General features: G+C 50.3%; 2 protein-coding genes across 9 annotated transcripts in view; one reads left to right on the plus strand and one right to left on the minus strand.

Annotated features, from left to right (window-relative positions):
- The window catches only part of LOC139242937 (uncharacterized), a 596,540-nt gene that overhangs the window by 57,441 nt on the left and 525,312 nt on the right, over positions 1-13,787 (plus strand). The window lies entirely within an intron of this gene.
- The window catches only part of LOC139242936 (NACHT, LRR and PYD domains-containing protein 12-like), a 51,347-nt gene that overhangs the window by 29,894 nt on the left and 7,666 nt on the right, over positions 1-13,787 (minus strand). The window contains exons 4-6 of the mRNA XM_070870589.1: positions 8,879-8,971; positions 6,984-7,115; positions 4,956-5,051 (exon numbers count right to left, since the gene is read on the minus strand). Of these exons, the coding sequence (XP_070726690.1) occupies positions 4,956-5,051; positions 6,984-7,115; positions 8,879-8,954 (304 nt within the window). The 5' untranslated portion in view covers positions 8,955-8,971. The remainder of the gene's footprint in view (positions 1-4,955; positions 5,052-6,983; positions 7,116-8,878; positions 8,972-13,787) is intronic.

A 13,787-nucleotide genomic window follows, 5' to 3' on the forward strand; every position in this document is an offset into this window, starting at 1 on the left:
CCTCATTGCATCCTCCCCGCAGTTTACACTGCCACCAAACTTAGTGTCATCTGCAAATTTGGAGATACCACATTTAATCCCCTCGTCTAAATCATTAATGTACAATGTAAACAGCTGGGGCCACAGCACAGAACCTTGCGGTACCCCACTAGTCACTGCCTGCCACTGTGAAAAGTACCCATTTACTCCTACTCTTTGCTCCCTGTCTGCCAACCAGTTCTCAATCCACGTCAGCACACTACCCCAATCCCATGTGCTTTAGCTTTGCACATTAATCGCTTGTGTGGGACCTTGTCGAAAGCCTTCTGAAAGTCCAAATATACCACATCAACTGGTTCTCCCTTGTCCACTCTACTGGAAACATCCTCAAAAAATTCCAGAAGATTTGTCAAGCATGATTTCCCTTTCACAAATCCATGCTGACTTGGACCTATCATGTCACCTCTTTGGATCACGGCCCTGCACGTCATCGTGAAGCAGGTGAAGGATGTTGACAAACTTTTGTGGGCATTCGAAACGGAGGAGGACACTCCGTAGACCCTCACGGTTGACAGTGTCAAAGGTCTCTGTAAGATCGAAAAAGGCCATGTATAAGGCCTGGCGCTGCTCCCTGCATTTTTCCTGCAACTGGCGCGCTGCAAAGATAATGTCTGTTGTGCCCCGTAGGGGACGAAATCGGCATTGTATTGCCCCTCGTGTAGTGTCGTGTAGTGTATTGCCCACGCTGTACTTGCCACGAGGTGATCTGGAGGGGTCTGGGCGCCGACGGAGACCTTGTATGTCGTGGGAGTACACTCAACAGCTTCTGTCCCTGGCCGAAGGGACCCCGTACCAGCAGCTTCTGTCCCTGGCTGAAGGGACCCTGTACCAGCCGCTTCTGTCCCTGGCTGAAGGGACCCTGTACCAGCAGCTTCTGTCCCTGGCTGAAGGGACCCCGTACCAGCAGCTTCTGTCCCTGGCTGAAGGGACCCCGTACCAGCCGCTTCTGTCCCTGGCTGAAGGGACCCTGTACCAGCCGCTTCTGTCCCTGGCTGAAGGGACCCTGTACCAGCAGCTTCTGTCCCTGGCTGAAGGGACCCTGTACCAGCAGCTTCTGTCCCTGGCTGAAGGGACCCTGTACCAGCCGCTTCTGTCCCTGGCTGAAGGGACCTCGTACCAGCAGCTTCTGTCCCTGGCTGAAGGGACCCTGTACCAGCCGCTTCTGTCCCTGGCCGAAGGGACCCTGTACCAGCAGCTTCTGTCCCTGGCCGAAGGGACCCTGTACCAGCCGCTTCTGTCCCTGGCTGAAGGGACCCTGTACCAGCAGCTTCTGTCCCTGGCTGAAGGGACCCTGTACCAGCAGCTTCTGTCCCTGGCTGAAGGGACCCTGTACCAGCAGCTTCTGTCCCTGGCCGAAGGGACCCTGTACCAGCAGCTTCTGTCCCTGGCCGAAGGGACCCTGTACCAGCCGCTTCTGTCCCTGGCTGAAGGGACCCTGTACCAGCAGCTTCTGTCCCTGGCTGAAGGGACCCTGTACCAGCAGCTTCTGTCCCTGGCTGAAGGAACCCTGTACCAGCAGCTTCTATCCCGGGCGGAAAGGACGCTGCACCGGATTCGGGGGACGTCTAACCGGCCAAAGGGACCAGAGGACGTGGAACCGGCTGAAGGGACTCCAATGCCGGTGCTCAATCCGCCAAAGGGACTCCGAGGCCGGCGCTGAACCGGCTGAAGGGACCGAGGCGTGGTGTCGTCTTATACCCCCAAACAACTTTTAATTAATTTTTAAACTTTTAAACTTAATAAACAATTTGGGAGAACAGTAAAGATATACATTTTAGACTCTCGATCGAAATACTTGTAAATATCTATTATTAATCTGTATCTTTGACTTTTAACAACTCTTTGGCTCTACCCGGCACCGAGCTTGCGACCAACACTTCGCTGGAGGCAATTGGGCTTATCGAGCTGTGCCTGGTCTCCAGTTGTCTTGGACCCCCTTGCCACTGGACCAAGACCTTGAACAGCTAAGCCCGTGTGGTTGCCGATGTATAGCGGCCACCCCACGTTAAAAGAACTCACGCACTGGCATCTTCCACTTGGTCAGTATGAAGTTCGGGACCTGGAACGTCAGGACCCTCACGGACAATCCCAACAGCAACAGGCCAGAACGCCGCACCGCCATAGTTGCCCGGGAACTCGGACGTTTGGACATTGACATCGCCGCCCTAAGCGAGACCCGGCGGGCAGGGGAAGGAACACGGTGGAGGTTACACCTTCTTCTGGAAAAGGAAACCAGAGGCAGAACGCCGCCTTCATGGAGTCGTCTTTGCCGTCAAGAATGAGCTGGTCGACTGCCTGAAAGACTCCCCCTGTGGGGTTAATGAACGCCTCATGACTCTCCGTATCACCCTATCTCGGAACCAATGTGCCACAGTCATCAGTGCATACGCCCCAACACTTGATGCAACGGATGAGACTAAAGAGGGATTTTATTCCAACCTCGAGACATCCTTGTCCCGCTTCCCCACGGGCGATAAATTGATCCTCCTGGGTGATTTTATTGTCAGGGTCGGCAAAGACACAGCCCTCAGGGGCGGCGTGATTGGCAGAGAGGGGGTAGGGAAAGCCAACTCCAGCGGTACCCTACTCCTGACAAAATGTCTAGAACATGAACTTCTCATCACCAACACCGTGTTCCGCCAGAGGGACAAATACAAGGCATCGTGGCAACACCCTCGCTCCAAACACTGGCACCTGCTTGACTATGTCATCGCCCGAGCCAGGGATCGCAAGGATGTGCGCATCACCCACGCCATGACAGGAGCTGACAACTGCTGGACGGACCGTCTAATTCGATCCATCATCAACATTAACATAGCCCCAAAGCAGAGGGGACAGCAGAAGCAGTTCCACAAAAATGTTAATGCCAGGGCACTTAGAGACCCAGCTAAGAGAGCCCTATACAGCCAGCGCCTCACAGCCAATCTGGCGTGCCTTGATGACCCTAAGATGCTGAATCCCCATAACGCTTGCTCTGCCCTCCAGGCCTCTATAACCAGTGTCTGTGAAGAGACACTTGGTCACTCAACCAGAAAACATCAGGACTGGTTTGATGAAAATGATCAGGAGATCGAAGAACTAATAGATCGCAAGCGCAAAGCACTTCTGAGCCTCAAGCAACAGCCCAACTTGGAAGCTGCAAAACAACATTACAGACGGCTGAAGGCTGAGGTCCAACAAAAAACCCGGGACCTAAAGAACAGGTGGTGGATGGAGAAAGCACAGGAGACTGGTTGACAGCCACGATATGCGAGGATTCTTCACTGCAGTCAAGGCCACCTACGGTCCAAACTCCCAAGGTCCCACCCCACTCCTGGCCAAGAACGGGGAAACACTCATCAAGGACACCGAGGCTGTCAGGGCCCGATGGAAGGAGCACTTTGAAGAACTCCTCAATCGAGACTCTGCCTTTGACTTGAGTGTTCTCGATTCCATCCCGCAGCATGCGACCGGCCATCAACTCAGTGAAACTCCAACATTGCACGAGGTAGGCAAAGCCATAAAACAGCTTAACAATAACAACGTTACGGGTGCGGATGGAATCCCTGCTGAGGCGCTAAAATATGGCGGGGAGGCACTGTTGGCGTGGATACATGACCTCATCTCTCTCATCTGGAGGGAGGAGAGCATGCCGGGAGATCTGAGAGATGCATTGAGAGATGGGTGACCACATCACCCAGAAGGACAAGGGCAGAATGTGCACAGGAACACCGTTACCTCCAAGTTACACACTATCCGGACACATCAGCGATTATTCATTGTCGCCGGGTCAAAATCACGGAATGTCCTGATTATCCGTTTCTGTTCCAACAGTTTTATTAATTCCGCTCTCTTCTCAAATCCAGATATTTCCCACCCACCAGTCACCAGCTGATACACCTGGCCACAGCCACATTCACCATTTCTGCAAACCCATTGTTGTTCATCGGTTCAGATCGTGACCGTCCCTTCCCTTCTCCCTGAACTCACCCTAGTGCCCCAGGAACATGAACCCTTCCCTTCCCTTCTCCCTGAACTCACCCTAGTGCCTCAGGAACATGAACCCTTCCCTTCCCTTCTCCCTGAACTCACCCTTGTGCCCCAGGAACATGAACCCTTCCCTTCCCTTCCCTTCTCCCTGAACTCACCCTTGTGCCCCAGGAACATGAACCCATCCCATCCCTTCTCCCTGAACTCACCCTAGTGCCCCAGGAACATGAACCCTTCCCTTCCCTTCTCCCTGAACTCACCCTAGTGTCCCAGGAACATGAACCCTTCCCTTCCCTTCCCTTAACCCCGAAACCCACTCGTGCCCCAGGAACATGAACCCTTCCATCCTGCTCCAGCCCTGCAGCCCCACATTGACCTGCCTTATATTTCACTCCAGAAGAGCCCAGTTCTAACTAATCCAGAGATCACCACCTTGAGGACTTGTTTTTATTCAGTCTGGTGATTAAATTCCTTTATAACTGTATTTATTTCCGTGTTAATGGATCTGACCATGGATAGTTCCTGCTCTCCTTTCCTTCCCAGAGATGGCCGACCCATTCCGGGAAGTTCTTCCCTCTCTCGCGGGAGATGGGGTGGGGGGAACTCGCCATTCGAGAGTCTGTCTATTCTGCTGACTTTAGAAACGCCCTATTCCTGTGCCCCACCTGCCTCTCACCCCCGCCCCACCCTGGTGTCACACTGTTGCTCAGGAAGGCCCCCCTCTGAGTCACTGTCTCTATCCACCTCACACTCACCAATACCAGGTATCTGTACTCAGGGGCTCCCTCCACCTGTGACTGCTGTGCCCTCGAGATGCTCACTCACTTCCCTCTTTCGACTCAGCCCCTGTCCTGTTCCCTCTTCCTGTGGGAGCTGCACCTTCTTGCTCGAAATCCAGACCCTTTGTCAGGACAGAAATTATATTTCAATACATTTTGTGAACCTACCTGTGACCATTCTCATTCTTGGTAAAGATGTTGGATCTTCTCCCCAGTTTGGACCTTCAGCCATGGTGGTGACAGGTGTTGCCACCACCTGAGGCTCTGTAATAAATATAATATTAATAGGAGGGTTAGAGGTAAATATTAAAGTGAGAAGGAGAATGTTTCCTTGTTAAACATGATAGCCAGTCCCTCCTCCCCCATCAGTACAACAGCGGTTAGCTCTGGGATCGAGCATTTCCCGAGTGTTACGATCAAGTCTCCACATCAGGTGTGACACAGACAGCTGCCCAGTGAAATCCAGTGAGTCCCGCTGATCTCCACAACCCAGTTCCAGACGGGCTCCCGTCGGCCGAGGCTGCACACTGGGAGCGCCCATTGGAGAGATTTACTCAGTGCAGGCCCAAACCAGCCTTATTCCTGAGGTAGGGAATATTCTGCAGGGAAATGTGGAGTGGGTGATCATTGATGGATTCAATAATCCTGCACTCGGTTTTACAGTCTGGCCGTATTGTATTATATTATTTATAGATTTGTGTTGATTGGTTGAGCTTTGACATCTTATGAATTTGATATCTATCCACATGTAAAATCTATGAGTGTGATTCCTCTGGTCTCTATGGGCAGTGATGCTGTCGTGTGTCCATGGAGATGTGACCTGGTTGGGGTGAGAGAGGTTGAAATGTACAAGATACCAGAGTCGGAGGAACAGAGAGATCTTGGTGGTGGGTGATTGTAGGCCTCGAGTATGTTACAGAGACAGGGAGGGCCGAGACCATGAATGGAGTTTAAACGTGGATGAGAGTTTTAAGTCGGAGGAGCTGGGGGTCCGGGAGACACTGTAGGTTCACAAGGACAGGAATGATCGGTGAGCAGGGTTTTGATGAACTGACGTTTACGGTGGGTGAAAGGAGCAAAGCTGCTGTTCATCTGTTCCACCGACACAGGCCCAGTGCAGCCCCCCACCGACCCGGTCCCGATACCCCACTGACCCGGCCCCACACCGATACCCCACCGACCCGCCCCCACACCGATACCCCACTGACCCGGCCCCACACCGATACCCCACTGACCCGGCCCCACACCGATACCCCACTGACCCGGCCCCACACCAACACCCCACTGACCCGGCCCCACACCAACACCCCACTGACCCGGCCCCACACCGATACCCCACTGACCCAGCCCCACACCGATACCCCACTGACCCGGCCCCACACCGATACCCCACTGACCCGGCCCCACACCGATACCCCACTGACCCAGCCCCACACCGATACCCCACTGACCCGGCCCCACACTGATACCCCACTGACCCGGCCCCACACCGATACCCCACTGACCCAGCCCCACACCGATACCCCACTGACCCGGCCCCACACCGATACCCCACTGACCCGGCCCCACACCAACACCCCACTGACCCGGCCCCACACCAACACCCCACTGACCCGGCCCCACACCGATACCCCACTGACCCAGCCCCACACCGATACCCCACTGACCCGGCCCCACACCGATACCCCACTGACCCGGCCCCACACCGATACCCCACTGACCCAGCCCCACACCGATACCCCACTGACCCGGCCCCACACTGATACCCCACTGACCCGGCCCCACACCGATACCCCACTGACCCAGCCCCACACCGATACCCCACTGACCCGGCCCCACACCGATACCCCACTGACCCGGCCCCACACCGATACCCCACTGACCCGGCCCCACACCGATACCCCACTGACCCGGCCCCAGTATCCACCAATATGTTTTCATTCCCCTCAAAATGTTATAATCAGGATTGTTCCACTCTGAGTCCTGTTCAATACTAATTCCTGTCTCAGTTAATATATCACAGAACCCAGAAGCAGAAGAGCACAAGGTGCTTGGGAACACCATCGCCTCCCATTTCCCTCCAAGTCACCCACCGTCCCGACTTGGACATATATCGTCGTTCATTATCATCGTCCCGACTTGGACATATATCGTCGTTCATTATCATCGCTGGGTCAACATCATGGAAACCCCTACCCAAGTGTTCCTGTTCCAACAGTGCTGCAGCTCCCATGTCCATCCTGCTCCCCGTAAGGTAAAGTGTCGGATCTTCTCCCCTGTTTGGACCTTCAGCCATGGTGGGGACAGGTGTTGCCACCACCTGAGGCTCTGTAATAAATATAATATTAATAGGAGAGTTAGAGGGAAATATTAAAGTGAGAAGAAAAACGTTTCCTTGTTAAACATGATACCCAGTCCCTCCTCCCCCATCAGTACAACAGCGGTTAGCTCTGGGATCGAGCATTTCCCGAGTGTTACGATCAAGTCTCTACATCAGGTGTGACACAGACAGCTGCCCAGTGAAATCCAGTGAGTCCCGCTGATCTCCACAACCCAGTTCCAGACGGGCTCCCGTCGGCCGAGACTGCGCACTGGGAGCGCCCATTGATGAGATTTACTCACAGTGCAGGCCCAAACCAGCCTTATTCCTGAGGTAGGGAATATTCTTCAGGGAAATGTGGAGTGGGTGATCATTGATAAATGTCTGACAGCATTGTATTATTTTATTTATAGACGAGTTGATTGGTATTTTATGAAAATGATATCTGTCCAATATAAAATATACAGCTGGGTGTGATTCCTCTGGTCTCTATGGGCAGTGATGCTGTCGTGTGTCCATGGAGATGTGACCTGGTTGGGGTGAGAGAGGGTGAAATTCACAAGAGGCCAGAGTCGGAGGAACAGAGAGATCTTGGGGGTGGGGGATTGTAGGCCTCGAGTATGTTACAGAGACAGGGAGGGCCGAGACCATGAATGGATTTAAACGTGGATGAGAGTTTTAAGTCGGAGGAGCTGGGGGACCGGGAGACACTGTTGGTTCACAAGGACAGGAATGATCGTTGAGCAGGGTTTTGATGAACTGACGTTTACGGTGGGTGAAAGGAGAAAAGTCTTCCTGGAGAGCATTGGAACATCGAGCATACAGGGATAAAAACATGGGTGAGGGTTTCAGCAGCACATGGGCGAGAATGATGGGCGATGTTACCGAGGAGGGAGTTGGGGGTCTTTGTGAGGAGTGGATCGGGTCGGAAGCTCAGCTTGGTGACACACACAACACTGAGATTGTGAACAATCCGAGACAATGGCTGGGACGGGAATACAATTTTCTAAGAGATTGTATAAAATGTATTCCCTGTATCAGAAGGTGTTGCTGCCAATGGACGGCTGAATATACAGATAGCAATTTGCAGTGAATCGGGGAGAGTTCTGGTTATTGAGGAGGGAAGGGTTGAGTGTGCTGGGACAACAGGTGAGAGTAATGATATAAATAGTTAGTTGGTTTATTTTAGGTATTCGGTGTGAGGGTATTGAACTTCCTGCATTGTAGCCATGTCATGGAGATATATTTCTGGCACTGATACGTTCTGCCACCTCTCCCCACTCGCGGATTGCCTGGATATATTTATCGCCGCTTGGTAGACAGAAGAAGTCCCTATTCCTGGTGACCACCTCCTGTAAAACCTCGAATCAGTGTGCGGAAACAGGCAGCCTTTGCGGGGTCTGCTGTGCCGGCCATTGGCCACAATCTTCATTTACAGTTGCCTACAGCCAAAGTGCTCCTCCACTTTGAGCTGTAAGTTGCCATTATTTGGCGCCAGTAATGGTGAAATTGACGTCCATCATTCTGCGAGCAGCCAATGCGCAGCGCAAGTGGTGCTGACAACCCACTTATTTTATTTAAATTAAAGGGACTGGCGCATTGAGGCTTTGCTTGTGACCACGTGACTTTGTGCGTGTTCAAAGAACGCTGCCCATTCTACACACAAAGCAATTTCTACCCCATTAACATTTCTGTCAAAAAAAGGGCCAACACCTGTTCCTATTTCTTAGGTTTAATAAAGCTCCGGGAGAAGGAGTCGCTTCACACATACCGGTTCCTGCAGCCTGAGCACTTTCCCGAGGAGCAGGTTCTTGAATCTGACTTTTTTTGCTTGATGATTTCCGCATCTCTGTTCATTTGTTATCTGAAAAACATTTCATTCCAGGTTATAGCAGAGTGTAAAGTCCCTCATCACTGGTACCTTTCTAGTAAATATCTTCCGCACTCTCTCCAAGGCCTGGAAATCCTTCCTTCAGTGTGGTGTCCAGAATTGAACACAACACGCCAGATGAGGCCTAACCAGTGTTTGTAAAGATTTGACATAACCTTCTTGATTTTTTACTCCATTAATAAAGCCAAAGACCCCACACACATTTTTAACAGGCTTCTCACCTTGTCGTGCCACCGTAAACAGGTTGGGTACAAGAACATGGAGTATATTAGCAAGAGACATAAAAATATATTATAAATGTTTCTATGGATATGTAAATAGGAAGAGATTAGTGAACGTGAAAATGGGCTCATTAGAGGCAGAGACAGGAGAAATTATAATGAACAATAAGGAAATGGCAGACATTGAACAAATACTTCGTATCTGTCTTCACAGCAAGACACGAAAAACATTCTGGAAATAATGGGGAACCAAGGGTCTGGAGAGAATGAGGAACTTAAAGAAATCAGTATAAGTAAAGACATCGTACTGGAGAAATTAATGGGACTAAGTGACGACAAATCCCTTGGACCCGACGACCTGCATCCTAGGATTTTACAAGAGATAGTGGATGCACTGGTATTAATCTAGAATCGAGGGAATTGTGTAAGAACAGCTTCCAAGGTTTGGAAGGTAGCAAACATAAACCCGCTATTTCAGAAAGGAGGAATAGAGAAAACAGGGAACTATAGGCCAGTTAGCCTGACAATTGTAGTCGGCACAATACTAGAGTCTATTATTAGGGACGTGGTAACAGGGCACTTAGAAGATCATATTATAAGGCAAAGTCAACATGGTTTGATGAAAGGGAAATTGTGTTTGACAAAGCTGCTGAGTTTTTTGAAGATGTAACTAGTAGGATGGCTAACGGGGATGTGGTGTATTTGGATTTTCAAAAAGCATTCGATAAGGTGCCACACAAGAGGTGATCACACAAAATCAGGACTCATGGGATTGGGGGTAATATATGAGCATGGATTGAGGATTGGTGAATAGACAGAAAGCAGAGATTACGAATCAACTCGACTTATTCGAGTTGGCAGACTGTAACTAGCGGGGTACCTTAAGCATCAGTGCTTGGGCCTCAGCTAGTTACAATCAATATTAATGACTTAGATGAAGGGACTGAGTATAACATATCCAAGTTTGCTGATGAAACAATGTTAGATGGGAAAGTAAGCTGCAAGGAGGATGCAGAGAGGCTGCAGAGAGATATAGACAGGTTGATTGAGTGGGCAAGAACATGACAAATGGAATACAAAGTGGGGAAGTTGAAGTTATCCACTTTGGTGGGGAAAAACAAAAAGTTGAATATGTTTTGGAATGGCAAGAGACTGGGAAATGTTTGCATTCAGAGTGGACTTGTACATGAATCACAGAATGTTAACATGCAGGTACAGCTAGCAATTAGGAAACAAATGGTGTGTTAGCTTTTGTTACAAAAGAGAAATGAAGTCTTACCACAATTATACAGGGCATTGGTGTGGCAACACCTGGAGTATGGTGTACAGTCTGATCTCCTTACCCAAGGAAAGACAGACTTGAATTAGAGGAAGTATAACTAAGGTTCATTAGACTGGTTCATGGTGTCAGGGGATTGTCCAATGAGGAGAGACTGAGTAGACTAGTTCTCGAGAAGAATGAGAGGTGATCTCATTGAAACATATACAATTCTTAAGGGGTTTGACAGTTAATGGTAAGATGTTTCCTCTGGCTGGGAATCCAGAACACGGGGTCACAGTCTCAAAATAAGGGTTTGCCGATTTAGGACTGAGATGAGAAGTCATTTCTTCACTCAAAGGGTTATGCATCTTTGGAATTCTCTACCCCAGAAAGCTGTGGATGCTCAGTTGTATATTCAAGACAAAGATCGATAATTTTTTAAAAAACAAAGCGAATTAAGGGATATGGAGAGAGTGCGGGAAGGTGGAGTTGAGGTCGGAGATCAGACATGATCTTGTTACACCTCACATCTCTCATTTAAAAGTCTTGCTCTCAATCATCCACCCAGTACCAAAAAAGTTATTCCCGATATTTCTTCACTACATTCCATCCTCTGCACAGAAAGACCTCTCATCCTCGGTGATATCAATTCATTTCAATTCATCATGCACTCTCTCCTCTGGGTTCACTAGCCTCCCATCCTCCCTTAATCTCTCCCTCCACATAAACTCCCCAACCCATATTCACAGCCACCCCTCCATCGTGTCAATCACAGATAAGGTCTCTCTGACCACTTCCTTGTATCACTCACCACCCACATAAGCCTTCCAACCGTCCCCCATTCCGACCTCCTTCTGTGTCTGCCCCTGGGAAAAACTCTCTCTCAACTCACTTACAACTGCACTTATCAAATCCCAACTGTCCAGCCTTGGGTCCTCCATTCACCATGATATTTCTGCAGCTGCTGATTTGCTCAATAACACTCACCACCACCATGATGTCCTAGTTCCTGTTAAAACACTGACTCTCTCACCCTTGCCGTTCCCCCGGTACAGCTCTGATCTTCACTCCCGTCAGTCCAAGAGACGCAGACCTGAAAGGCTATGGAGGACAACTGGTTTAGCCATTCACCAGCAGATCCGGCGAGACCACAGAAAGCATTATTTGGTCCTGCTCTCGTCTGCCAAAACTGCTCACTATTCCAGAATCATTCTGAAATGTAAAGATAAATCCCGGCTTCTATTCTCCACTGCGAACCGTCTTTTTAAACCCCTCTCCCCAGTCTCCACCCTCACCTCCGACAATAAGTGTGAGGTCGTCTTTGTCTCTAAGACTGAGACCATCCGTTCACTGCCTCTCCTCTTCCTTCCCCGAGCCCACCGAGCCAAACTTCCCGAGGATCCCCTCTGCCCTAGCCCTGAACTCACATCTATCTCCAGTTTCTCTCCGATCTCCTCTCATGACCTGTCCATGAGACCCACTCCCTGCTCCCTTGATCTTATTCTCACTAAACTGCTGACCACACAACTTCCTTTTCTGGCTCCCATGTTAGCTGACATTGTTACCGGTTCTTTCTCCTCAGGTACTGTCCCCCTCTCCCTCAAATCTGCCATCATCACCCCTCTCCTCAAAAAACAACTCTAGACCCCTCCGTCCTTGCAAACTGTCACCCCATCTCCAACCTCCCTTTCCTCTCCAAAGTCCTTGAACATGTTGTCGCCTCCTAAATACCTGCCCATCTTTCCGGCAATTCCATGTTTGAATCCCCACAAACCAGTTTACACACCTGCCACAGTACTGCACCGGCTTTTATTAAAGTCAAAAATGACATCCTTCGTGACTGTGACGAAGGCAAACCATCCCTCTTAACTGGTCTGCAGCCTTTGACACGGTTCACCACTCTATCTTTCTCCAACCCCACTCCACCGTCGTCCAGCTGGGTGGGACTGCGCTCGCCTGATTCCATTCTTATCTATCGAATATAGCCAGAGAATCACCTGCAACGGCTGCTCTTCCCACCCCTGCAGCGTTACCTCTGGTGTGCCCCAAGGATCTAACTTTGGCCTCCTCCAATTTCTCATCCACATGTCCGCTGACGACATCCAGCTCCACTCCACGAACACTTCTCCCCACTCCGCCAGGGTCTCCAAATTGTCAGACATCCAGTTCTGGATGAGCAGAAATTTTCTCCAATTGAATATTGGGAAGATCAAAGCCATTGTTTGTGGTTCCCGCCTCGACCTCCACTCCCTAGCTACTGACTCCATCCCTCTCCCCAACTTCCGTCTGAGGATTAACCACTCTTCGCAACCTTGGTGTCATATTTGACCCTGAAATGAGCTTTCGACCACATCTCCGAAGCATAACTAAGACCGCCTATTTCCACCATCGTAACATCGTCCGTCTCCACCCTTGCCTCAGATCATCTGCTGCCGAAGCCCTCATCAATGCCTATGTCACGTCTAGATTTGACTATGTCAATGCACTCCAGGCTGGTTTCCGACATTCGAACCTAGGTAAGCTAGAAGTGATCGAAAACTCGGCTGCCCGTGTCCTGATTTGCGCCAAGTCCCGCTCACCCATCACCCATGTGTTCGCTGACCTACAATGGCGCCCGGTTAAGCAACGCCCCGATTTCAAAATTCTCATCCTTGTTTTGAAATCCTTCCATGGCCTCACTCCTCCCTATCTCTAATCTCCTCCAGCCACACAACACCACCCCCTCCCAGAGATGTGTGCAGTCCTCGAATACTGCCCTCTTGAGCATCCCTGATTATAATCGCTCAACATTGGTGGCCGTGCCTTCTGTTGCCTAGGCCCTAAGCTCTGGAATTCCCTGCCTAAACCTTTCCGCCTCTCTACCTCTCTTTCCTCTTTAAAGATGCTCCTTACAACCTAACTCTTCGACCAAGCTTTTGGTCACCTGCCCTAATTTCTCCTTATGAGGCTTGGTGTCAAATGTTTTATTTCAGAATACTCCTGTGAAGTGCTTTGGGACGTTTCACTACATTAAAGGTGCTATATAAATACAGGTTGTTATTGAATGGTGGAGCAGGCTCGAAGGGCCAAATGGCCGACGACAGCTCCTACTTCTTCTGTTTTCATGAGGAAGGGAAGAGTCAGAGATGGACCATGTGCATGTGCAGGAAGTGTGGAAATTGGAAGCAAAGTCAATGAAATGTTCTAGTTCAGGACAAGAACAGGAAACGGCACCGATAGTCATCAATGTACCGGAATAAGAGATGAGGGAGGGGGCTGGTTGCCTGTCATTTTAAGGCACCACTCCACTCCCACACTGACCCCTCGG

This window comes from Pristiophorus japonicus, unplaced genomic scaffold (genome assembly GCF_044704955.1).
Source record: "Pristiophorus japonicus isolate sPriJap1 unplaced genomic scaffold, sPriJap1.hap1 HAP1_SCAFFOLD_154, whole genome shotgun sequence".
NCBI lineage: Eukaryota > Metazoa > Chordata > Chondrichthyes > Pristiophoridae > Pristiophorus > Pristiophorus japonicus.